This window comes from Aythya ferina, assembly GCF_964211825.1.
Source record: "Aythya ferina genome assembly, chromosome: 3".
Classification (NCBI taxonomy): Eukaryota; Metazoa; Chordata; class Aves; order Anseriformes; family Anatidae; genus Aythya; species Aythya ferina.
Window position 1 is genome coordinate 75,700,044 of NC_140298.1, and position 26,584 is coordinate 75,726,627.

Genomic DNA, 26,584 nt, shown 5'->3' on the forward strand with positions numbered 1-26,584 from the left:
GTCCCACTGCTGTTTTCTTATGGTCACGCAAGTTCAATGACAGCAGATGAGCTGCAGCTAAATATCCCCATGAATATCCCCCAGCCTTGACGAAAAGGTGAGAAACAGCTCATTTAAATCTGTGACCCTTCCCTGATATACCCTCAGCCAATATGCAGGGAGCTTTCCCACAGCTCGTGACAGGATTAGTGACTGGGTAGCAGTGCTGACAGCCTCTATCCAGAGCTCCTTTGCTGCACGTTTACTCTGTCCTCTGCCCGGCAGCACTCTGCTGCCATTGAGGTGTTGTCGAACATCTTTAGAAATGACAGTGAAGAATTTCTAGCCAGGGCCTTCTCCTTGACTTGATACAAATCCAATTTTGTTGGATTTTCTCTTGCATTAGTCTGTCATTCTGCACGGTAATATATTTGTGCTCTGAGAGGCCACTAGCACTGTACTAGACTGTAAGAGCAAAAACCATCATGTCCTGACATCAGCTGGGAAAGCACACCCGTTTCAGGGCACAGTTCGGGCAGCTGCTCATACCTCTGCACTGTTGTGACCAGCTCTTTTTCCTTCTTCTTCTGACATACCAGTTGCAGTTCTCGCTCTCTGCACTGAGATCGAGCCTCTCCAAGCTTCTTTTCCAACTCGGTCATAGTTTCTTGAAGTTGCTTGTTCTGCTCCTCTAGAATTTGCAGCTAACACAGATTACATTAGTCAGGCACGGTGCCGCATTAGCAGAAGGGCTTGCAGCAGGCCACAGCCTTGTGGTTACCACCTCCTGTATACTCTTAGGCCCACTGCACTTAGATCTAAGTACGGGAAGCCCTAGTAGCTGCAGTGGTTCCTAATACTAAGCAGATGGGGAAAAAACACACAGTGAAACCGTAAAACCTTTCACAACAGATATTATGGAGCTTGTGGGTATTTTTAAGAAGTAAAGCCAGCGTCTTTCACCTTACCTGCTTAGTCTGACCTTCTATGTCATCCAGCGTTGGCAGGTCAGCCAGGTATTTTTCTAAGGTTTCAATTCGCCGCTGTTTTTCTTTGTTTTGCTCAGACTCTTTCTGGCATTTCTTTTTCAGGCTATTAATATATCGGTCTCTAGTTTTAAGCTAGAAGAAAGTAAGAGTACATGTTTTACAATTGCAATGGAAAATAAACCTGCTTTGGGAGCAGAGGCTGGTCACTCCTCGGGAATTGTGCTCTCAGCTGCACCTGTTGGTTACTGCAGGAAAACAAAACCAAAGAATGATTAATCTCAGCAGCTCAAAGTCCCAGACCTACAAGTGACCTCCAACCACAGCTGCTTCACCTCTGCCTAGAAGGCACCCTTGTACCTTGTGAACTGAAAACATTACAATTCAATGGCTAAAAAAAGTACATAAGGGAGCGTGTTCATATTAGAATGAGAATAGGTTGGTTGGAAGGGATCCACAAAGGTCATTGAGTCCAATTGCCTGACCACTTCAGGGCTAACCAAATTTAAAGCATGTTGTTAAGGGCATCATCCAAATGCCTCTTGAACACTGACAGGCTTGGGGCATCAACCATTTTGCTAGGAAGCCTGTTCCAGAACAAAAAATAATGAGGAAATATTTTAGTCCTTCCTCTTCCTTTGGCCTAGGAAAACAACTTGAAACATGGAGCCCTAAGAGCTTAACCCAGTAACAACCGCAGCCAAAAACCTGACTTTGATGCTGCCTGACAATTACATCAAACAGCATCAGAACAGAACGGCTGCTTTCCTAAAGCACCTTTTCCACAGGCATCTTCACTGTCTGTGTGTTTGCAAAAGGCTTTTTGTATTGTATCATGTTTGCTTGCATTCCTGGTACTCAGTTGCTTTATTACCTATGTGGAAAAAAAGGGTGGAAAGATGGCAGGAAAAAGAGTATTTTACAGTCAGTATCCCTACTGCTTGAAACAATGTGCAGTAGCTCTGAAATAAATACTTTTCATGGCAGTAAATGCAAAATGTACTTTCACTTTGGTGCTTGAGACATCCACCTTGCTGAGAAATGAACGTGTGACAGTGTCAATGTCAGAGGTCTGGGACGCAGCCTACAGCTTAAGTTGATAGTACCTGAAAAGTTTTTCCAGAAGAAGAGTCTTCTGAATAGGCCAGAAAGTTGAGGACTGCCAAAAATTCAGAAGTCTTTACATGTCCTTGTCTTGCACACATACTCCAGGGAATTTCCTCTCCTGCAACCTCTCTCCTCACAGTTACAGGAAGGCTTTAGGATTCCTCCTGCCCTCTCTACATCCCCAGCATCAGCTCAAGGGCTCTTTCTACCTTTTCTCTCCTGACATGAAAAAAATAAATATATATTTTTTTAATTCACTCTTGCTCACTCTGCTGAGGAGAAATAAAAGCTGTGCTGCTTTTTTGTTTGTGTTTATTTTATTATTTCCTCCTTCATGAACATGATTCATTGAAGCAGGAAGAAAATAGCAAAGTTCTCACCTCCTGGCAATTAAATATTAAAGCAAACCATAGAAAACGTAAGGCAGAACTACTGCTACTACAGGAGATATCTGTGGTGCCTTAGAGGAGTCCTTCGCAAGTAACCACAGCAGAAGGAGCCAGCAGGGTACAGGTATCTGAACTGAGTAATTCCTAGCTCAGCAGTTCACTTTACAGATTAAATGCTTCAGAACTAAAGCGAGTGCTGCAAAATCTGCAGATACCAAGAGGCACACTCGTGCCTGGCAGAAGGAAAGGAGGAACCCAGGCACTGTGGACAACACTGCAGTCTCGACCTGAGCAAGCTCCCTCAGCTTGGAAGCTGCAAGGAGCCACCACGGCTGCTGATCAGCCACAGGAGAGAAGCTTTTTCAGGCTGCTGAAAGTTCAGTGCCAATTGAAATGCTTCCAGTCCCCTCGGTCCCACACCGAGTACACGTGGAGCCTGGAGAAAACAACCCTTCCTCTCAGGCACCAGCATCATCCACAGCGGGGTGCAAATACTCCCTTTGCTTGGCACGTCTGCAGGTAGCACAGCCAGGCATGATGCCAGCAGTGAGCAAAGGGCACCTCTTACCTCTGCTGGCCCTGCTGTTTCTCAGAAGGAAAGCATCCAGTACATCCACCCTAACATGAGAAGTGACACAAGCACTTCGGACCAAGTGCTCTTCTAGCTCAGTGCCTTGTTTCCAGTGGTGGCCATAAGCAGATGTCTTCAGCAGGGAAAGAACAAGGAAAACACATTTTCCAGCCCCCAGTTGCTTTTGACTTAGAGGCCCTCCTGAGGCAGTTATGACTTCTGTGATTTTCTGATGGATGTCTACCTTGTTGCCCTTCTCTGAACCTTCTCCAGTTCAGGTACATCCTGTCTTTGTGATGAGGGAGACCTTCCAGACCTCTCACCACTAATGACTGATGGCCAAGGAAATGGGAGTGTTCCTTTTATTTTCTTTCCTCCCACCTGCACCGGAACAGTCACAGCTTGTCCCTTGTTGTCCCATACTGTATTGAAATGCTGTATGTTTAAAATGCCAGCAGAGGAAAAGATAATATTATTTGCAACACTGGGTCAGACAGAGAATTAGATACGTATGCCAGCAACCTTAACCTAAACTGTGTGTTTCTTCAGGCATGTACTTAAAAGAAAAGCTCATCTCAACTTTAATTTACTTCAGCTTCCTAGCATTTCCCCACTCTCTGGCCATAGCTGGCTCTGGACTGACAAACCTTATCCTCTCTGATTGGTACAGAAATTGTTTTTTTTGCCCCCTAATGTCTGGTCCCACTGAGTACAGACACCCCAGGCCTCTGGGCTGTGGGTTCACCTCCCTGCGAGCACAGCAGAGGAACTGCAGGGGGCTGTCCCCAGGCTCTGCACCCAGCACACTGAGCAGCCTCCCAGCCTGCTGCAGGACCTCACCACCTCTCTTTCCTCCCCCTGCAGACTTCCCTCAAACTGGAGGACACTGAATTTATGATTCCAACATATCCTCTCCCTCCTGTTGTTTTTGCTTGTTGAGAGCCTTTTGTTCAGTGCACAGAATGGGTGGGGTGGGCGTCACGGGGTGAGTCAGGCTGCTGGCTACCAACCATCCAGCTGACACAGGCACTGCTGCGCAGGTCCCCGCCACTGCCACCACTCCCAGCAGCAGTTCTGAGAGGGAGGAAGGAGCACAAGCACTAGAAGCACTAAAATAGACAGGAGGAAGCAGGAGAATCCAGCTTCTGCCCTTCCTGAACATTACCCTTAGTGAAAGGCGTACTGCAGGGTTTATTGGACACAAGAGGACAGAATTTAAGACTAACTGTGATTTTTTCCTTTTCTTCCTACCTGTCACTTCGCTGTGCCATACTGCTCCTGCCTCTTGAACCTGCATAAACATAAATCCAAGTCCAGCAGCAAGGCCCAGTGATTAAAGAAAAGGTAACAGTGACAACATCCCCCAAAACATTACGAATCATTGATCAATGATGCATTCCTGCCTGCGAGAAAGGCAGGCTGGCAGGACATACAAAGCCACCCTGGGTATTGGTTCAGCTTCCAAAGAAACCTCTTGTCGTGACAGTTCCAACAACACAGCCATCTAAGCCCCTTCCTCGTCTCAGACTGAAGTCTATCCTGCATGTTTTAGGAAAGCTGCAGGAGAATCACTTCTGCTGAGTAGGCACCTTCAGTTTGGTAAGTGCATCTCAAAGCACGAGGCCTGCTTCTACAGGCCATGTTAAAAACAGTGATTTAATTTCCATGCTTTTCCGATGTTTATAAACGACACTTTATTTACTGTAATAAACATTCAACCCAAATAAATTCTTAGTGAAGGGGAGCAGCTTTTCTTCACAGCAAGTTTAACCAGCAGATTGTTAAAATAGTCATTACCAGGTTGGAAATATACATTTTGATTGCCTTTTCTTCTGGTTTCACTTCTAGAATGTATTCACTACAAGTCCACTTATACTACCACTGTTAACTTTTATCATAGATAAAGTTTAGCTTCCTTTGGAAAACAGCTCTGCAGCCCACTTACTAAGTTGCTTACCTGCAAGCAAAACACATGCTCCTGTGACCGTGACAAAAGGAAATTCAGAACAAGAAAGACACTTACTTTTTCTTCCATCTTCTTTTTCTCCTCGCTAGATTTGTTAGAAATTTGTTTTAGAAGTTCTTTGAATTGTAATTCCTTATTCTCGTCTGCTGCAATCTTTCTCTCAAACTCCTCAAGGTGGGAAGTTGATCTTTCTGACACGTGAGGTTGCAGTGATGTGCCCTCATACTGTGGTTGCTTACAAAAAGAAAGAAAATCATATAAATGGACACGCACATACCACTGCATACTTCAGCAGCAGAGCAGAAAACAATCCTGCTTTTTTTTTTTTTTTTTTTCCACTGTCAGGAAGGGTGGGGTTTGATTTTCGAACATTAAAATATGTGCTAACAGCATGTATTCCAGGAATCTGCTGGAGAAAAGAAAAAAAGCTGGACACTTCCATTCACAACAGATGAAAATAAACATTGTGGGGCTATTTCTCCCTCAGATTTATGGAAGAGGTATGACTTCCCCTCCCAACCTTCCTCCCCCAAAAACAAAATCCAAAGAAAAAATGTTTCACTGCCACTACACTACCATACTCTCCCCTAAAAAGAAAGCCACTGCATAAAATGGCTGTGAATTTGTTAAAGTAAAATATGCTCCGATCTCACAGACCTTGCTAAATCAGAACATTAGTCAACTAGTTAAACCTCAGAGCTACCACAGCTGAGATAAGAAGGGTGCGGGGCTAGCCTGAGATTACAGCCACACCAGACGGCAGGCCTCCCGCCTTCTGTTGTGTCTATGAAAATCCTCCTCCCTTTTCAGCTCCTGCAGTTCAATATTATTCTACCACTCCCACAGCCCACGGAGAGACAAGCACAAAATGGAAATCAACTGCATGCAGGATGAAAAAGGAGACGCATCCCATTAGTCTTTCAGTTTCAATATTCTTTTAATAACATAAACCCGTATCCTTAAAGAAATTATACAGAGAGCTTTTTAAATAATAGTATTCCTTCTGCAAAGCATTAGAAGAGATTAAAATCTCCATTAAAGGAGATTTTCATTTGTAAATTAATCTTATGGAAGGCAAACAAATCAACCAGAATTCCTAAGAGCCATTATAAATTGTTTGTACTTTATAAATTATGAAAGATGAAAGCATCTGCTGTCTTATTTGAAGTGTAATACGGTACACTAATGTATGTACGTTCACATCTCAGTTTCTGCAATACTTTTTCAAAATCTTAATCTAGACAATTTATTTTTTTACGTATTTTTAAAAAAGAACTTCTGGAAGTACCAACAGCCACATTCTAAGATGTCTGAAAAAGTTCTACCCAACTTCACACTGAGGTGCTACCTGAATTTCTTGCCTTTCTCAAAAACAGATTCTCACCTGATGCACATCTGTGTTATTGCAGCTTGTGTTATTATTAATGCCACGCTGAAGCATGTTAGCTGAGATCCTTGTACAGTGTTTGTGACAGAAATGATAACGTAATACAAGAGGGACAAAAAAAGCTATTTCTCTGTGTACCTGCCTTTAACGTTCTTTTGTTGTTTGGCCTTTCATATACCTGGAGGTGTTGAGATGGGTTGTGTGTGCTACAGCACAGATCAGTATTAGGACAGGTGTGCTCAGGGTTCAACATGTTCCCTTTCAGAGTAAGTAGTTCAGAGTAAATATTATATCCCTACATACTAAAATGTATATCCTTCTCAGATGACTTGTACAGAAGTGCTCTGCCAGTCTCTTTGTTTTCTGACTTCTCTTCCATCTACTCTATCGACACTAGCTCCCTAACTATTCCTGTGGGTACTGCCTCCTTCTCCTTTTCAGAAAACCTTTCATCAGTTTCCAGATACTCCCTTATCAAACGATTTATTTCCTAATATTTCCTTGCACAGCTGTGTTACATGCATGCTGTTAATAAAATTATTCGTGCACAGTGCTGCAATACCTCATTCTTCCCCTATTTTTATCAGTTTTCAAAACAGGTATGTACATACTTGTATTAACATAACTTAAATTTCTGCAGATCTAAAATAAACTACAATATTTACAGGATATTGTACTCTATGCAATTTACAGCTATATAACGACACAACCATCAAACATAAATGCTCTGTATTTTATCCTGCAGTAAATTGTGAGCATCCTTTCAAGTGGCAGTTACTGGGTAATGGAAAGCTTCACTAAAAGAAAAACATCCATCCTACCTGCAAATTAGTCATGTAAGGTTCTTCGCAGTTCACAAGATGGCTCAGTCTTGCATGTTGAGCTCGTAATTCATTCTCTCTTATCTTTTGATGTAAATTGTTAATCTGCTGCTTTTGCCTGTGATAAATAGATTTTATTTGAAAAGGAAGAGAATAGAACAGATTTTAAAAACACTGATCTTAAGACTTACACGGAATGCTGTAAAAATGCTATTCAACTTACTTTCTCTCTTCCACATTGCCAAATGAAGCAGTAACGAATACTCAATAGAATCAGATTAAGCATTTCATAATCCTGAATCTACTTTAGCTGTGGGCTTTTTTCCAAGGCAGCCAGACTGCTACTAGCCTAGTTTAACACTGGAACTGGAACCTCTTCAAGATATGAGCTATTAAACTGAAGTTGCTGTATACCTTTCATTTCAGCATACCTCAAATGGCCTGCATCCAACAGGGAACCATAAACTAATCTTTTATAAATATGTATTTGAAAACTCTACCACAGTTTTGTGGGAGCTGGAGAGCCGCTTCTGTTGTCATTTGTTCCTACAGCCAGAAACGTAAGCTGGAAAAAAAAAGTATCTGGAAAGCAGAATGCAAAGAAACAGAACTCACGTTTTCACTTCACTGGGGCTTCTCCTGCTCTGGACCCGCTCTCTGTGAGAGCTGACTTTTGATACAATATAAAAAGACACAGAAATCATGCGGAGCAGAAAGAAATTTAAAAAGAGAAGGTGATTATACTAGTTGGACAGCATGGCTTTTTCCCTTGCAATGTCTTTCTTTTTGCTCTGCTTAAGACCTTTTCAGTTACTTTATGTAAAATATTTCCCACCCCTGCAGTAAAATACTGCACTGCAAACTAAGCCAGAATTGAACCTCCTACACCAATCATTTGGCCAGTGTACAGCAGAAACAGTATCGCTATTCTATCACTATTTAATTATATCATACATTCTATCACTATTTAAATCATGACTGCATTTGAGCTAGCATGACTAGATGGCAAATACAAGACAGGTCTCAACCCCAGCCCAAGTTACCCGGGAGATAAGGACTCTGAGGTCTGCTGGGCAGAGACTCCCCGGGGAGAGATGGGCACCTCAGTAATTAACCGGAATGGAGTTTGCACCAGAAACACATAGCAACCTTCTCAACCAATTTACAAACAGCTTTCATTCATGCCCAGCGAGTTTGTGGAGTCTCCCTCTTTGGAGACCTTCAAAAGCTGCCTGGGCATGGTCCTTCCTGGGCAACCAGCTGTAGGTGATTGCTGGGCATTGGACCATACAGGCTCCAGAGGTCCCTTCCAGCCTCAGCTATTCTGTGAGTCTGTGTACTCCTTCATTTCCATTTTCTTCTTTTGTTTTTTATTGTCTTTTTTACACCAGGAGAGCATAAAAGATGATGCATGTGCCCAAAACAAATCTTTTTAATGTTTATCTATTTCTACACCAATAAAAAATTGTAACAAACGGGAAATTAGTATAAATAAGCTGCACTTTGTGTGCCTTAAGACAATTCATTCAACATAATTCATTAAACAGAGCAACTGAATGTAGCTGCATGACTCCACAGCAAGTATTAGAATGTTCTGTATCATAACAGGTGATTCTGAGGCTTCCCGTTAGCATTTTACTATCCAGATGGAACAAACCATTATAAACATAAATGTATTACGTGACACTGAAAAACTTTGCACTCAGACTCTACTGTTCTGGTTGGTGTCTTTCTGTACAATGGCACTACAGGCAAAAAGCTTCAAACTTGTTTTGGAAGAAGCAGATTTGAAAACCAGGAAAAAGAATATGCTCACAACTTGTACAGGAGCTCAAGAGCTTGTGCAATCATGTGAGAAAATATAAAGCCTTGCCGCCTACTGTTGCATGCTTGATCACAGACACCAGGATCATTTACTATGAGTTGTCCTAACCTCTGAACAGAAGTCATTTTTCATTTTTTATTACCTTATTACTTACTAGATATAGCTATTAAAATATCCTTGCCCCATTTGTTTTAAAATTATTTATTCATTTGCCTTTCATCCCTTGAAAACACTACGTGATTTTCTGTTTGTGGCTCATCTTAGCAGCGCCTTCCTTAACAGACAGGAATTAGTGGCCTGAACCAAACCCTACAGAGCGGGGTAAGCGTTTTAAAATACTTTTGAACCTCTAACTACATTACCGTATTTTCTTTCATAATCTTTTCCCTACCCTACCAAATCCATGCAGGAAAAAAGCTGAGACAAATTAATCCGTGATGAAACAGAGCTGAGCTAGCAAAGAGTGTAACCGTTTTACTTCTTTTTGCTCTGCAAAGCACGAAACTCTGCCCCCATCTGAAACCTGGCCAGCAAAACATGCCGTGCAAATGGCTCACGTCTGCGCGGATCCTGCACAGCTTCTCCGCATAACTGCCTCTCTCAAAATATCATTAACCTCATGGCACCCAGGAACAAAAATCCTGCAAACAGCCCAGCAGTCACAAGCCGAGTGAAAGATAAGCACCATAGAAACATGTTTACTATTTACATACAGTCCTATAAGTCTTTGGAGGCTTCATACCAGATGCATTTTCTCACTGATGTTCTCATATGCTAAGACAGTTTTAAGCCTCTGTCACCCCACAGCTGTTACTATTAATCCGCTGCATAACCACGGGCTGTAAGCGTTATTTAAAAGGAGTGTGGAGAAGTTCAAGCGCTCTCACAAACACGGCCTGCGTGCTGCCGCATGGACAGTGTCCCCACAAGCTCCCTATTACCAATCCATCATGAAAAAAACACACAAAACCATTCATCATTCAGATGCTTTCATATTTCTGATCAGGTATGCAGTGACAGTTGCTCTGGGTAGGCCACAAACAAAAATAATCCTGAGACGGAGAGGTTTCACCTTCGAGGCAGCAGGGCCGCCTCCCCTTGGAGGCTTTACCTCACGCGCGTCCTCCATGTTGGCGGCGGCCAGGCCAGAGCGGGCCGATGCTCTCTACATGTTTTGGCCGATCTCAGCAAAGACACCAGAGCACAGCCAGGTTCGGTGGAAACACCACCTCTAATACCACAGAAATAACTCTAATTCACAAATTCCATTTTTCTATCAGCCAGTGTTACAATTCTATGGTGATCATTAAGACCTATTGGCATGTTATACGAATACCACAAAACTTCTCACAGGATTTCCTTAGTGTTCCTTACTTAAATTGATAAAAGGGGGAGAATAAAAGATGTGTGCATCTTTTTGTTCAGAAGAAAATGTCACTGAAAAAAGTATAAACTTTAACTCTCATATCCAACCAATTAACACAAACACAGCACTAACATCATCTTCAGAAACACCTCTGGACAGATCTTTCCAGCTCCCCTTCAAGGCATACAGGTATCTCCAGGAACAGGGGGTGCAGGAGCAAACTAAGTCCAAACCTTCATTTATACTAGCGAGAAGACTATGGTACACTGAGTATCACTTCAATTGCCCACAGAAGAGCTCTGCAATGAAGATGTCAAAGGCACTTTGGCATTGTTGTAGTTTACTTTAGAGAAGTTGATTTTTCAGTTGCTTTTTTTTTTTTTTTTCTTTCTTCTCAGAAGTAACCTGCTTGTTTTATCCATATTTTCATTACTATTATTATTTTCCTTCTACAAATTCCACTGATGGCCTGGAGTTTCACCCTATGCCTTTTCAACACCTTTTTTCGAACTTCCAGCCATAATTTATAGCTATCCTAAGACCAATTCCTCTGTGTGTTGCTCTCAGATACGTTTGTTCTCATGGGACTCAGCAGCAGTGACATGTTATCCATGACATGCGATAAACTTGGTGGCTACGTGCTCTAAATTCCCCTGTCTATTTTTTTCAACCTGATTCCCCCATGTTAGTTATTTACATGCTAGCTAGATTATTTAGTGAAAACCTTATCATGTTTGCAAAGTAATGACTTTGCCTACTTTCCAGATCTTGGAAAATGCACACATCTTTTATTCTCCCCCTTTTATTTATTTATTCATTTATTTTACTTTTCCTCAATCATCGTTTCTTTTTGATGCAAAATTGCAAGCCTTCAATCACGTTTTGCTACCAAAGATCAGTGACACTTTGTAAGTTAAGGAAAAGTTACAAACTTGTCATGGCAGTTCATACAGCTGTCTTGCCTTTCCTGTGGAATTACCAACTACTGTCCTTACACAAACAACTGGCACTACAGCCTAGGCTACCTGATCAAGATAATCATGGAGTTTAAGGGGAATCATTCACCTTATATGACTGCCTGCCTGTTAAAAATACTTATATTCCCACACAGCTTCCTCTGAGTTGAGCCCACCTTGTCCTGGATGACTAGGACTCTCCTTTTGAAGCTGGTCAGAATCCAGAGGAAAACTACAGGTGTCCTTGACACAAACTAGAGCTATTTAAATGGACAAAAAGAAAATTACAGCCATAACTGTGAAATATCAGCTGAGGGCGATCTTGGTTTTAATTCTCTTGTATTTCTGTCCTTCAGCTCAAACAAACCTTTTTGAAAACTACAGTCAGCACAAAGGACATGGGGTAGCACAGACGCAACTCAGCTCCGCATGCAAGAGCCTGGACTGCCTTCAGAGACCAACATTAATAATAAATAAACTGTTTAATATACAAATTGCTTCTGTGCCTCTCTCAGAACATTAGTACGACATAAATGACATTCACATAATTTTCTTGTATTCACGCAGGACCAGCTAACTGTGCACACATGCTTAGACAGACACTCATATCTACATTCGTCTGGAAACAAGCCACATTTTCATCAACCTGGGACCAGCTCAATCTGTTCTCTAGAAAACCATCTTATCTTCCACTTATTCTAACATGAAAACCCACGTTTGCCAGAGAAGCATTTTCTCTCCTCAACTTTTAAGAGACTTAAATTAGCATAAATCTAAGACTCCTAGACTACAAATGAAGATAAAGGTCCGGCATCCTCAGACACTTCAGGGACTGCAGAAAACAGCCTTTTCTCTCACTGAAGCAATGTTAGTAACTTCATAATGAATCAAATGAAAATTGATGCTCACCTTCAAAGGTTACTGAGAAATAGTGCTTTAGATGAAAATGCTTCTGCAGATCTCCTCAGAATCAGGCCATGAAGTATAATGTAAAAAGGGTCCCTATGTAGTACCAATATTACTTATTCCACACTGCAGTTAAAGATATACTGCTTTGTTTTGTTGCTTTAAGAAGTGGGATACTAATTTTTATATCCCTTTGTTTTAAAGGCACCGTCTCTTGGGACCACTAGTCCAAACGTGCAAAGTACTGATAGGAAGAGAGATCAGTAGTAAACAAAGTCTTAAGAACAATGCAAATACATTTTCCATAACTTGTAAGATAAGGCCAAAGAGCTCTGACACCACTAAAGCTCATGAGAAAAAAAAAAAAAAAAAAGGGAAAAAAAAGAGATGGTCTCTGATTTTGTAATGCAATCAAGTCTGGTGGGGTTTTGGGGTGGATTTTTTCCCCTCAAATCATTTTTAAATGATTATTTTGAATTTTTTTGGCATGCTAGCCTGACTCACGGGAGGTAAGCTAGCACTGATGTACAGGGAGGCCAGGCAAAAGCATGTTCAACAACTCACTGAACTTTCTCAAATGATCTCCACTATTTAAGCAAGGGGGTGGAAGGAACAAGCGGGACACAGACACGTCTGTCTGCCCACAGAGGACGGCACCCTTACTTCTGCAAGGAGATTTGCAACTCCTGCAGACTCCTGACAAGATGCATACAGAGCAAGCCGTGCCGTGCCGCTCCCCTGCTGTTCCCATTTCTGCCAAATATTGAAACTGCCTAAAAACATTTAAATTCACAGAGCAGAAATTGTTGCAGCAGCAGTTCCAGAGAAGAAGGTCTGGGATTAGAGCTGAGCACAACTGCACGAGGCGGTACTGCAAAGCCAGGCGCTGCAGAGGGGTGGCCTGTGGGAGAGGCACGTACACAGCAGGAGGGAGGCCTCAGCTGTCCGCTTCTGACACTTTGGGGAAGATATAAAAGCAGCTGGAGAGAATTCAAGGAATAATGAAAGCTACCAGAGGTCTAGGAAACGTGACCTGGGAGGAAAGACTAAGACATATTAGGAAAAGTTTTCTAATGTTTAAGCTCATTAATCAGCAAACTGTCCTACCTAGAAAGGCTGTAGACCATCTGCGACTGCAGGCTTTCAAGAACAGGTTACAGAGATCAGGAGCGATACCACTGCAGCTTATCCTCCATGGCCTGGCACGAACATCAGGCAGGTCCTTTCCAGCCCTACTTTCCCTCATTAGAGCCACAACTCAGGCTGTTACCTAAGGAAGAGCTGTTTGTTTTGACTTCATCAAAAATGGCATCAAATTGTCCCTCAAGTGAACATACTAAGGCTGCAAATCTTAACGGAGCATGCTCAAATTAAGCAAATTACAGCTTTACGCCAGCAGTAACACGAACACTACCAGCTCACATGCAGTTTGATGTCAACAAATCAAGGCAGGCCAACTTGACAGAAAACCTAATACAACTGTCCCAATGAAAACATTGAAGTGTAATTCAACTCTGGATGGAAAGCTAATGATTTAGCAACTGTTTTAAGAATGCAAATGTTATTGTGCCTCAAGGAATGACAGCTAATCACTAAAATTATACTTTTATATCTGCCTTTCCTTAAAAAGCAGTTCAAATGCCCTCAAGCTGTCTGGAAGAGAACCCTGCATGCGGAGTGTTATTCTCAGCAGCTTATGTCATATGTTCAGATATTTGGCATTTATTCACATACCCCCCTATACGCGATCCCTGCCAAACAAACAGTGCCAATACCACACTGGAGACATCCACAGCGGCTGGCCAGCCTTAAAACACATTCCCAATTGCACCAAAACACTGTAATTTCAGTATTGTTAATGTACCGAACAGAGTACACAACACGGAAACAACACAAAGAATTCGAACGTGATGCTGTAATTTTCTAAACCAACACAAACACTGTTGGCTCCCTCTGGTGCTAAACACAATGTAGTGTTACATATGAAACTACGGGAGAAGTAAGACAATGACATAATCCAATTATTTTGTACAGCGGGTGACATTCTAGTAGTAATTGTTACAGCAGCAGATTTCCTCTTACAGACAAAACCCTTCAGACCCCTGACCCTTATTCACAGCCTGTACCAACAGAACTTAAGTGGAAAAAATGCGATACACACTTTGAGGAAGCGCCAACGTGCTCCTGTGTGCACACACATGCTGGGCTTCCTCCCTCATGCCACATTTTCCCTTTCGGAAAATGAGGTCTTCCCCATTCTTTAAGAGCAGATTTAAAAGCAAATTTCAATCTCTGATTCATTAAATTGGCAGCAATTCCTACCGTAGCTTTGAAAGCAAAATAAATCCACTTTTATACCCACCCATTTCTGCTACTACATTCATTTATACTTGTTCAACTACATGTGTCAAATTGATTTTAAATCATCTACTAGAAAATCTGATATTCATCACAGTGTATAGAACATATATCAAGCCACTTACTCTATTCACAAATGCAAGTGGCTGAGTTTTGTTTTTTTTTTCAATCCTGTTCATGGCTTTGAATTTCCAGTGACACACCAACCTACCCAGGTGAGGTGATTTACACAGTGAGTGGTGTTCCTTGAATTGTTTTAAACAATAATTTGTTTACAGCTTTTCCAAATTGTTAAGATTGGGATTCTAATAATCTAGTCCTGAAGAGCTGGATTTCTGTTGCTTTTTTTTGTCATTGTGGGGCAAGAAGGGGAACAGGCAGCAGGTTTTTGTTTCCTCCCCCCACCTTTATAACAAGATAAAGGTGAAATAGCTCGATGAGACTGCTACATCCACAGCCTCTGTTTCCTGCATATTAACAGACTTAAGCACTCCACACAGAACAAGGTGTGTGGTGCGAAGTGACATTCAGCTCCTCCACCTCCTGGCTCCTGGCGCAACTCACAGCAGAAGAGTGCGTTTTAACCTCAAATAAACTGGACAGCAACCGGGCAGTTGAAAGGGCAGCTGGTGACAAGAGCAAGATAAGGGTGTTCCCGGGATGTTTCTTCTCATCCAACTCTTCCTTGTACCTGTCAACAGCAAACAGCTAAGGCTGGAGCAGCAGGGCTCAGAGCACCACCCTCCGGTATCCTGCTGTTTGCTGTGCCGCTCCTCAGCTTCCAGACAGCAGGAGGGTAACCCAGCTCTCCCAAGCTCTTGTTCCCCTCAAGAATTAAACAAGTCTTGCTCACATCCTCCAGTTATCAGACAGTAAATTCAACATGAGACATGTTTTAAGAAGACCACACCTTTTAAAACTCTTCAAGAACTACAATCGTAAAGGGCTTTTTCGGCCAACACCTACCAAGACCTCTGTCAGCAGCAGAATTCCTCTTCCACTTTCTAGAAACATAAGCAGCTTAAATACCATCATCTTGAATTCTAATTAGCCAAAATTTAGCCAGCTTTGTACAATTATTTTAGGCCAGTATTCAGAATTTGAATCGGCTTGAGGAGCTTAAGGTAAGGCCAGGTAGACCAGTAGCCTTTTGGCCTCACAGCATGGCTGAGGCTGGAAGGGACCTCTGGAGATCCTTTGGTCCAACCCTCTGCCAAGCAGGCCCACCTAGAGCACACTGCACAGGATCACACCCAGGCAGATTTTGAGTATCTCCAGAGAAGGAGACTCCACAGCCTCTCTGGGCAACTATGCCAGGGCTCTCACCCTCACAGCAAAGAAGTGTCCCCTCATATTCAGCCGCAACTTCCTGTGCTTCAGTTTGTGCCCACTGCCTCTTGTCCTGTCACCAGACATCACTGAAAAGAGTCTGGCCCCATCCTCTTGACACCCTCCCTTCAGATATTTATACACATTGATAAGATCCCCTCTCAGCCATCTCTTCTCCAGGCTAACAGGCCAAGCTCTCTCAGCCTCTCCTCATGAGAGAGATGCTCCAGTCCCCTCATCATCTTTGTAGCCCTCTGCTGGACTCGCTCCAGGAGCTCCATGTCCCTCTTGTACTGGGGAGCCCAGAACTGGACACAAGACTCCAGCTGTGGCCTCACCAGGGCTGAGTAGAGGATCACTCCCTCAGCCTGTTGGCAGCACTCTTCCTGATGTACCCCAATGTACCGTTGGCCTTCTAGGCCACAAGGGCCCATTGCTGGCTCATGGTCAGCCTGCTGTCCACCAGGAACCCCAGGTCTCTGTCTGCAGAGCCACTCTCCAGCAGGTCAGCCCCCACCTGTACTGCTGCTTGGGGTTATTCCTCCCTAGGTGAAGGATCCTGCACTTGCCTTTGTTGAATTTCACGAGGTTCCTCTCCACCCAGCTCTCCAGCCTATCCAGGTCCCTCTGAATGGCAGCACAACCCTCTGGTGTCTCAGCCACTCGTCCCAGCTTTGTGCTATCAGCAAACCTGCTGAGGGTGCACTCCATCCCTTCATCCAGGTCATTAATGAGTAAGTTGAACAAGACTAGACCCAGTATGGACCCCTGGGGACACCGCTAGCTACAGGCCTCCAACTGGACTCTGTGCCACTGAGCACAACCCTCAGCAGACCTAGGTTGGGTCCCAAACATCATCCTGATTCTCAGTGCAATGTCTCGTGTCTACCCTGGTAAAATACAGATAGCCTTGAAAAAAGATATTACTAGTACATAAGTATTGTGAATACTCCATCTAATAATAAATATAAACACTAACACTTTATAATGGTTTCTCTGCTTCTAGGATTTTGGACAGCATGTATGTACTATTTGCTCCATGAGCAAAATCATCAATATTTTTTGGCATAGAAGACAGTATTTCTTTATAAAAAAAAATAAAGAAAATCTTTTGCAAAATCCTTCCAAACATGCAATATCATTTTGTACTAACTTTAAATAACATAAATGATCTATTTGAAATTATTTTATTTCATTTTTAAATCATAAATTTTAAGGCTTTTTTTTTTGCCCAAATGCAGGCTCAATATTTAAAAGAACACTTTCCCTGCGGTGCATTATTATACTGCATTATTGCAATTTACATTGTGCTTAACTGTAACTCCCAGTGTCTACTTAAAGCAAATGACTGCAATATCACTAAGTGGTCTTTGTTCACTTCAATAGCTTTCAGAGCATATTTTGCCTTTTCAGCTGAATGGAAAGGAATCACCTCAACTGACTTCTCTCTTAAATCCAGAGAGAACCGTATTCGCTATCTCTAAGTCATTCAGAAGTATGTTTTGTACAAAAAAAAGAACAAATACAATGCCATGGGATGTCAAAAAATAGCTTTTCTTCCTCAGGATGGACTGTATCAAGTAACATTAGCAGGTAACTAGGTTGCAAACTGTCACTTCAGTAAAATGAAACCTCACCCTTGACTATAAATCCGTTTTCAGTGTGAGAAGAATAATGTGAACTGACATTTTAGTTGCCACTGTCTAATAAGCCTTCACGTAGAGTGTAGGTGCTCGGCAGAGGCACCAAAGCCAGCCCCTGGCCATCACGCACGATGTCCTTACAAATGCTGGTGACAGCCTGGGCACCGAAAGGCGTGTTGCATGTTACACAGCATTACTATCGGGGAAGCTGATGCTGGCCATCACTGCAGCGACAGCAGAGGCACCGGTCAGATTGCTGGGGGCAGAAACGTTGTAAACCACTGCAGCTCCTTCTTCTGTTGCAACAGAGGAAGGAACAGACTGTGCATAATTCTGCTGCCAAAGAAAATCGTGCCGAAGCTGTCTATCTCCACCCATTAAGGGAGAGTAACTACCAGATGAAGTATGAAAACATTCATCATGGATGCCTGACATTCCTGTGATTAGCACACACCTGCTTTACACAGTTCTCCTCAGGCTGCGGAGCAAAGAAGCAATAAGAGGGCAAAACTATTTCAAGATCAGAACAACCACTCCTCTTTCAGCCACGAGCCAAGAGTTTATTATTAAAACACAGACTAAGCCAAATGATAATTGTATCAAATATAAAAATGCCCTTCCTAAATGTCCTGCATCCAAACTGCAGCTCCTGATGACATCTGCTAATTTAGTGTAAGCTTCATTAAGCTCAAGCCCTTTCATAAAAGCACGTTTTCCTCATTAAGGCTTCATTTCATCATTAAGTTAGAACTTCAAGAATTCCAGAGATTACTTCAACTATACTAGAAACTTAAAGCAGTGAGCTGCTGCCAAGGCCTATCTCAGACTGATGCCAATTTCAATTAGAAACAATGTATTTCTTGACATACAGAATTTAGTATTTTATTATCTACACAATTTGTATGAGCATTTAAATAGGATTTTACCACTCCATGTTTCTGCAAAGACCAAGTTCTCAAAGCTTTACCAGCTGGTTTCAAATATACTGCATATCTCTGCTGGTCATGGAGAAGAAAATGAGTTCAATGCAGCTTACTACTTGACATGTTGCATCACTCCCAAGACCCGTTCACAAGCAGAAAAATGTCTGATACAAACACGAAGATGTGTAAGAAGCTAGGCTGGGCAGGCTGACAGCAGGACTGGCTGTTGGTCCTGCTCTCTCTTTTCCACTGCAGAAGCATCAGACCCCTAAGTACTTTCCCAAATCAGTAAAAGACTTTTAGCAAGTGGCCTGTCTTCTCTCCTGGCAAGGTCTAGGTACCACATATTTCGTACGTAAATATTTGCTGGACTGAAACCTAACAACTTTACTGAATAAGCAGCTCTCCTGAAAGTCAGTTTCTACACCATAGCTTTTATGTCATCTAACAGATGCAGCAGGAGCAGCTTACTCACCGATCGATCACGATCTCTCTCTGTCTTAGCAGCCCCTCTTTAATTTTCATTAGAGATTCCCAGTTGCTGAAGTCCTGATAGCTGGTAGTTGGGTAACTCTGACGAGATGTTCCAGTCGGAACCTGCATAAAACATTTCTATCATTAGCCTCCAAAACAGTAAGAGTAGATAATCTCCTAGATATCAGGGAATTTACAAAGTAGTCTGTTGTTTCAGAAACGTAACAATGCTTTGTAATTTCTTCGGATTTGCTTTATAGAAAAAAAACTGGATTTATAAGGACTTTCTTTAACAAACTTCATCAGTGATTTAAACACCATTTTATCATGTCTGTACTAATGAATTCACAGCTCTGAAAGCAGTTTGAGATGAAAAGCTCATTTAGAACTTAAACACTTATTAAGGCAACAAACTTCTTTACTTATTAATGCGAACAACACAAAATGTTCATATCCTGCTGCAATTATTCAAGCACTAGAAATGAGAGAGCTTCACACTGACTGATAACTTGCAGATAATGCTTACCATTCCTTTCACAACTCCCACCTGCAATTTTGGCATACAAATACCTCTATAAGCATGTGCATTTGGAATAGAGAATATGGAAATATAATTCTGGTTAAATTCTAACTGTTCCCAAGAATAAAAATCTCGTATAGTAACAGATTTCAGGCTTGCCATTAATTTTCACAAAGGCCAGGCTGTGCATCTCACCACAAACTGATCTGTAGACAACAGTCATAGTGAACAGGAGCCAACAACATCATGGTTCAGAATCAGAGAATCACAGAATCATTAAGGTTGGAAAAGACCTTCAAGATCATCTGGTCCAACCCTACTACCAATGTCACCCATTAAACCATGTCCCTAGAAGAAGAGCAAACAACTAACATTAAGACCGAAACATAGCATCAGCTATTAAAATCAGGTATGTAATATTCGAGTACTATGCATTTCTTGTCAAAGCTCTACTGAATGGAGGGAAATCACTGCCTAAACCTCAGAACCACGACGCGCTGAAGTCATGACGTGAGAGACATCCATGGTCTCTTCTCTATGTTGAAGGAGTATTTTTCCCCATTCAGTCTAGGTCAGTTCAATCCCTAACTTGCCTGTTGATAAAAATGAACTTGAAAAGGCAGAAACACATTTTCCCTCATTAAATTTATAACTTAAAACTAGAAAACTAGATATGAGATCAACTAGTTAAAGAATCTTTTAAGACTGTCACAAAAAGGAAATCCCAACAAGTCCAACTGATCTGCTCCACAGAATACTTCCTCTGCTTAACAAACCGGATAGATGCAGTACTATAATTACTTTGGTATGATGAAAAAAAAAGAAACCAATCTACACCCCCCCCAGACTACACATTTAATGTCAATTATTGAGAAAAATAAAATAAAATAAAATAAAAAATAAAAAACAGCTAATGGAATACTATCAGTCATTTGCAAACAAAGGAAAAAAAAATCAACACGCACATCCAGAATCCAGCCTGTAGATGGTTTAGGGTTGATCATGTACCTTGCTGGACAATATTAAGCATTATATATTATTGAAAAGGCAATGTTGACATGAAAAACAGTTCCTTTTCATAGAATCATTTTGAGGAAAAGTAAAATGTGAAATAATATTAAAATCAAATTTTACCCTGAAATGGTTCGCTGGTTGCTATGATTGCCATTTCTTGCCCTATGCCCATTCATGATTGCATCCCCCAAGCAATGAAAACCACTGAAGGCATTTGGAAATTCTCTTAAATGTCATGTCTAAAAAAGGCGCCTCATACAACTGCTTACTGGAGTACATTCTATGTTTGAAAACGATGTGGGAATAAAACCTGTCACATCTGCCATTTCTACTGAGTCCATTAAACCTATGCTTGCTCAGGGAAACTAAGAAGATGGTGCCGTACTCTACTGGGAGGTGGGGAAAGGAAAAGCCAAGTGCTGCATGGATTAAGATCTACTACAGATGTGTTAACCGAGTTGTGATTCCTCCTGTAAGTAAAACACATGCATAACCTTTACAGATCTACAAATCTCAAATTAATTTTGTTGGCATTGCTGAAACCAGACCAGGTAACTTCAAAGGAGTCTTCGGTTCTTACAGAATACCTTAGGATGGTCACATATTGAAAGCTGACAGCTGTACTCGTGACTGGTTGAATTAATAGTCACCAGCACAAACACAAAACCACTCCAGGGAAAGCCTCTCTTAGTCACACATGCCATGCCCTGCAGTATAAAGTGACAACATCACTAACTATCACTGTACTTCGTGTCATGAAAATTCTTCCTTTGCTTCATCCTGCCATAGCTAATTGTTTTATATAGCCACCTCAGCAGCACTGGGTACAGTAAAAAAGAATGATAAAGAGTCCTAAACAGCTGGATTAGATCTTTGTTCTCCTTTCCCTACTTCTCTGAGCCAGAAATTCCATCCCTACCCCCCAAAAAAAATCAACAACCCACACAAGAGTTTGACGTGATAAACAGAAGATCCATGGCGTTAAAAAGCCAAATCATCCCATTCACCGAGCAAGGCAAATTTTGTCTCTTAAGACTGAACAATAAAAACAAATCTTCTTCGGAAAAGCAACTGAGTGGAGATAGAGAGGGGATGAGACTCAATACAGTTATGTAAGTATGAACCCATCATAACTGAAAATATTTTGGAAGCCACCAGTGGTTTCCCTAGCAAAATTTGTCAAAGCAAGCACATTGCCTATGTGCTAGGTTTAAGTAAACTCTTAATGGTAGTTTGGTAATGGTAGTTTGCACTACCATTAAAAAGAAAGCCTTCAGCTTGGTACAACCAACTATGCAAGAAGTCAATGAAATATTAAGGCTGCTGAAAAGCAAGGCAACGAAGTTAAGAACAGAGCAATATTTTGTCAATTACATGTTCCTAAGTTCCTAAAAAGTCTAATACATAAGGCCTCCTTAGCTGCTGATCAAGATGGTTTGCCTTTGGAATATATCTGATCTTATGGAGCACATGGCAGCTGGGTACATATGTACAACGACCCACAAAACATTATTTTACATTATCTCTGTTGCCCGTGTGCTTCAAGTCATCACTCTGAACAGACGAAAACAACAACAAAAGATCTGTTTCTGTTATCACGTTTCAGCAATTAAAAAAAAAAAAAGAAAGAGCTAAAAATACTTCTTAGCGCTGCCCAGAATAACAAGACACGTTACTCATTTGTGGGCGCGTGGTGTTGACCATTCCAGACTTTTTGGATGCCTCGAATGGTGCGGAACACACAGGTGGTCCGCTTACATTCGAGTGTTTTGTCTCTTAAGGAAATCAAACCAAGTAATGAGGCAAGATACGTTTTTAGGATTCGTATACAGCAAGCCACCCACAATCAACTTGAATCCGCCACAATTACAGAAAAAAAACACAAATACAAAAAAAGAACTAGCTTGAAACAGACGGCGTTCTTTTCCATCTGCCCTATCTACCCTAGAAAATATAACTATTTTTGTCGACTGGCACCTCTTCCAAGCGTATCAAGCTTGGACTAAGAACATCTGCTCTGCTAAAGCAGTATCCTTTGCACAGCAGTGTCCAAAGGCCCTCACTAGGCTGTTTTTTTGACAAGGTCCTGGCCTTGACTTTCATGACTTGGCAGGCCTTCAAGTCACTGCTGAGACTCAGCTGGTTGCTGGGAAAAAAATAAAATAAAATAAAATAAAATAAAATAAAATAAAATAAAATAAAATAAAATAAAATAAAATAAAATAAAATAAAATAAAATAAAATAAAAAAGCCTTTGCTGTGCTAGCCTATGCTCAAGTATTTGTTTCTGAACACACATTGCTGACCGATTCCATCATGTTCCTTAACAGTGGGAAAATAACTTTTCTCTGGACAAGAGTATAACAACGTTTGGATAATTTAGGCCAGTAACGGCTGGGATTTTAATTGCACTAATTACAATTATCTCCTCCAGACATGCCTGTGGCTTCTGCCTGTAACCGTTCGGTGTCTCAGCCCCCAGAGCAGCACAGCGCCCCACCTAGTAACACGGCCTATCGCGGAGGAGAGCTGGAATCTGAAAATGTCAAAATGACAGCTAATGGTAAAAAAAAAAAAAAAAAAAAAGAAGTGGAATTTAAAGATTTTTTTCTGAAAGCTGCAGTTGAAATAATTTACTACCGTCTATACTACGTCAGTAAAGCTTTTACGGCCCACTACTAACAGCCAAAGAGAGCCAGAATTTAAGCTAAGCAAATGATCCCTTTTGGGCAAAGGCCGCTCTGTAGGGCCCTGTCTTCTCTCAGCGAATTTCACAGGCATTCCCTGTTCAGGAGACAAATAATTGTGGGCATCCAAAGGTAACCACCACAAAGAACGGGTGCAACCAAAGTCACCAGACAGCAAGCGGCTCCTTCCGTGGGCTGTGCCTCGGGGCTGCCCCTGTGATGGGGAAGGGATCAGATCTGCAAAGCCTGCGCGGTGGTCGCTGATGAGCTCCCGGCCACAGAGCAAGGGCAGAAGGATTCGCCCATCCCTTCCTCCCCACCCAGACCTCTTCCCAGCATCAGGCGAGTGCTTCGGCACACAGCGTTAGTTCAGGCAGTCCTGCAAGGTCATCCGTCTTCTTGCCAGCACGGCAAGGCAGGGCTCGGGACCTTCACACAGCAGAAATGAGATGAGGCTGCAACGGTTGAGTCAGCCCCGAAATCACTTTAAAGCAAAGCAAGGAGTATTTCTGCAAGGAATCACTTCTACAGAAAGATGCTGTGCCTGGCCGAAAGGCACTAGAAAAAACAGCCAGAAAAACAAACAGACTCCCGGACGGGTAAAAACAAGGCCACGGTCTGAATTAAGAAACCCTGACTTGTGGTGTCTGTATTTCACCACCACCTACTTGCTGCTCCTCTCTGCTCCATCGTTGCCATTTAGGGGAGGCAGTGGTTCTGCTCGGCCGAATGCAATCCGTAAAACTCTTGGCAGGAGCACCTTGGCTGCATCACGTCCTGCTATTCTGCCGCAAGTCTGGAGCAGTCGTGGGGGAGAGAGAACATCTGATTGTGCCCTTGCACCCTCACCCCGTCAGTGAGGTGTTCCTTGGGGAATTTTTAATGAGGAGAAGTAGATAACTTAAGTCAAAATTGAAACATGAAATAGAGGTACTGAGAGATGCGGATGTATCAGAGAGAGGTCAGCATCCCATCACCAGGAAGCGGTGAAATACAACATGAAAGAAGTACCAAAAATCAATAAAGCTTGGGAAAAAAATCCAAAACATACTCTCTGGAGATATGTAAACTGCAAAGTAATGAATATTAGAGGACCACAGACCTACAGGGAGAATAGACCGGCCAGGAGTTCACAGTTTAACCTGCCTGAAAACAAGCTGCATGCAAGTCTGGGCTGCCTGCACACGGTATGTCGGGTCACAGAGAAAGGGGGAGAGGGAAGGAATACAACAGCGACTTTAAATAGCTCTGGCACAAACCCAGCTGGAAAAACATGTTCAGTCCCGGGCATCACAGCACCAGAAAGTCACTGAAATAGTAGAACATGTTCAAAGAAGAGCAAGCCTAATATTAGGAAGCTAAGAAAAACTGATTTATGAATAAAGAGCTAAACGCCACGGACATGGGCTGAAGAGACAGCAAATGCTTTGCTTCCCAGGCTGAGAGTATGTATATGACCAGGACTGGTGGAATGAAATTTGGAATAAGAGTACCAGGCAAATACAGAATGAATGAAATTGGGGATAAGAGCGTCAGGAGAATAAAGAACAAACTAAAAGAGATAGGGATTAGTAGCTAAAGCATCTCACCAGCAGCTGAAAGAAGATGCAAATTTTAAGAGCTACAGTGAATAAAATTTCGGAACCAAAGGGCAAGCCCTCCCTGACTTAATGACCCATCAGGACAATGGCAGTGAGGTACCAGCCTCACAGGCTGAAAAGATTAAAACTTGTTTAAGAAGGGGCTGGTTTTACACGTACACAGCCCCAGTTGAGCTGCACGGATTTCACACACGGGAGTGCCGAAGAGCAGGCAGCCGGCACGACGGATGCGCCAACTGGTATCCCCATGTGCAGGAGGCTAACGGGATGTTGCTCATTTGGAGTCCCAAAATTGGCTCAGCAATACATGGCCTTGTCCCGCAGCAAGCAGGGAGGAGCCTCTGCACCGCTGCAGTTTCTGCAGGGCCTCTCCCAGCGCCCTGGGCTGCGGCTGCTGATCTGCACCAGGCGGGCGCTGACCCCCACGGCCGTCCCCCGGCACGGGAGCTCTCAGCGAGTCGCTGGGAAGCTGAGCCGGAGGGAAACAACCCCCATGGCCAGGGATGCAGTTCACCACGGGGGAAAAAAAAAGCGGTTCTGCTCCTGCTGGCATCGCATGGAGGCATGGGATGCAAACTGCAGCGATGGCCACCGCCTGACCAGGAGGTTTTGCTCCCTGTAGCACCTGCAGGGGTATGAGGCAAAAGCCTCCAGCAGCAAACGAGGCAGCTGAAAGAAATGTCAGCTCAGAGGGCCGGGCAGGATCCCCGCAGGTACCCACTGCTGCCTGCAGGAGGGTCTGGCTGCAAGGTGCAGGCACGTGGCCGTCCCCATTGCTCCTCATCTCGGCCACCTTCAGCTACCACCGCGCTCATCAGAGCACGGGGCACCCTCTGCCGCCCGTCTCGCCATCAGCCCTGGCACATCCCTGGCTTTTATGTGCTGCTACAGCATTCCTTCGCGCTCCGCACAACGCCAATATTATTTTTGTCAGAAATCCTTTCCATTTATATTCTGGCAAACGTTACGAACACAAAACACTTCGAGGTGCCACTTAGCGTGACGTTAAAAGCAGCAGCGCCTGGAATTTTCCACTGATAACAATTGGGTCTTTCCTAAGTATAGAAGCACTTGTTTTATTAAGTGTGCGTGTTATCTTCCCATTGCATTTAAATTCAAATGTTCTCTACTAAAAAAAAAATAAATCAGGAGATGAAAGGGAGCTTCTAGAAGGAAAACAACCAGGATCTTTATTTTTTTTCCTTTTTTTTTTTTTTTTTTTTTTTTTTAATTATTAATTTGGTCTTGAAATTTTCTGGGAATCAGTAAAATGAAGGTAAATTCCATTTCCTTGGTTTCCCATTCTGACCTGGAGAGCAGCATGACCAAAAAGTGACTACGGTTAATCAAAGGGTAAAACAAAACGCCCCTTGCTTTAAGTGCTGTGCGAATGTAGGGCATGCGTTTTTCTCTGCGAGATTTTACAGGCTGGATGAATAAGGCAGAAATAGATTAGAAAAAAAGAAAAAAAGAAAAAGAATAGTTGGGAAGAAAATGTAAGTCATGAAACCATTGTGGATGGAAACATCCCTGGAAGTACAGTATCTCGGACACTTGCACTCGGACATCCTCGACCAACTTCTGATCACTTATAAAAACCTTTTTGTTAAATATACATTGCTGATATCTACAAATATCAGCTTCTGAAGGGCCTGTGTTAATTGCTCGTTCATTACTTATTATTCCTGCTCACTGCTAAAGAAGAGGGGATGCAGAAGTGACCTAGAAAGAAGCAAAAAGGCTTCCCTTTTTGCCAGCCTTCAGGCACCAGTCCTG

At 42.5% G+C, this 26,584-nt stretch overlaps 1 protein-coding gene across 6 annotated transcripts in view; it reads right to left on the reverse strand.

Moving 5' to 3' along the window:
• Positions 1-26,584, reverse strand: part of CEP85L (centrosomal protein 85L) — a 151,675-nt gene that overhangs the window by 12,942 nt on the left and 112,149 nt on the right. For all 6 annotated transcript variants that reach the window (XM_084512327.1, XM_084512330.1, XM_084512326.1 and 3 more), the window contains 5 exons: positions 18,988-19,109; positions 7,207-7,324; positions 5,056-5,232; positions 948-1,100; positions 529-683 (listed from right to left, as the gene is read on the reverse strand). In XM_084512327.1, the coding sequence (XP_084368453.1) occupies positions 529-683; positions 948-1,100; positions 5,056-5,232; positions 7,207-7,324; positions 18,988-19,109 (725 nt within the window). The remainder of the gene's footprint in view (positions 1-528; positions 684-947; positions 1,101-5,055; positions 5,233-7,206; positions 7,325-18,987; positions 19,110-26,584) is intronic.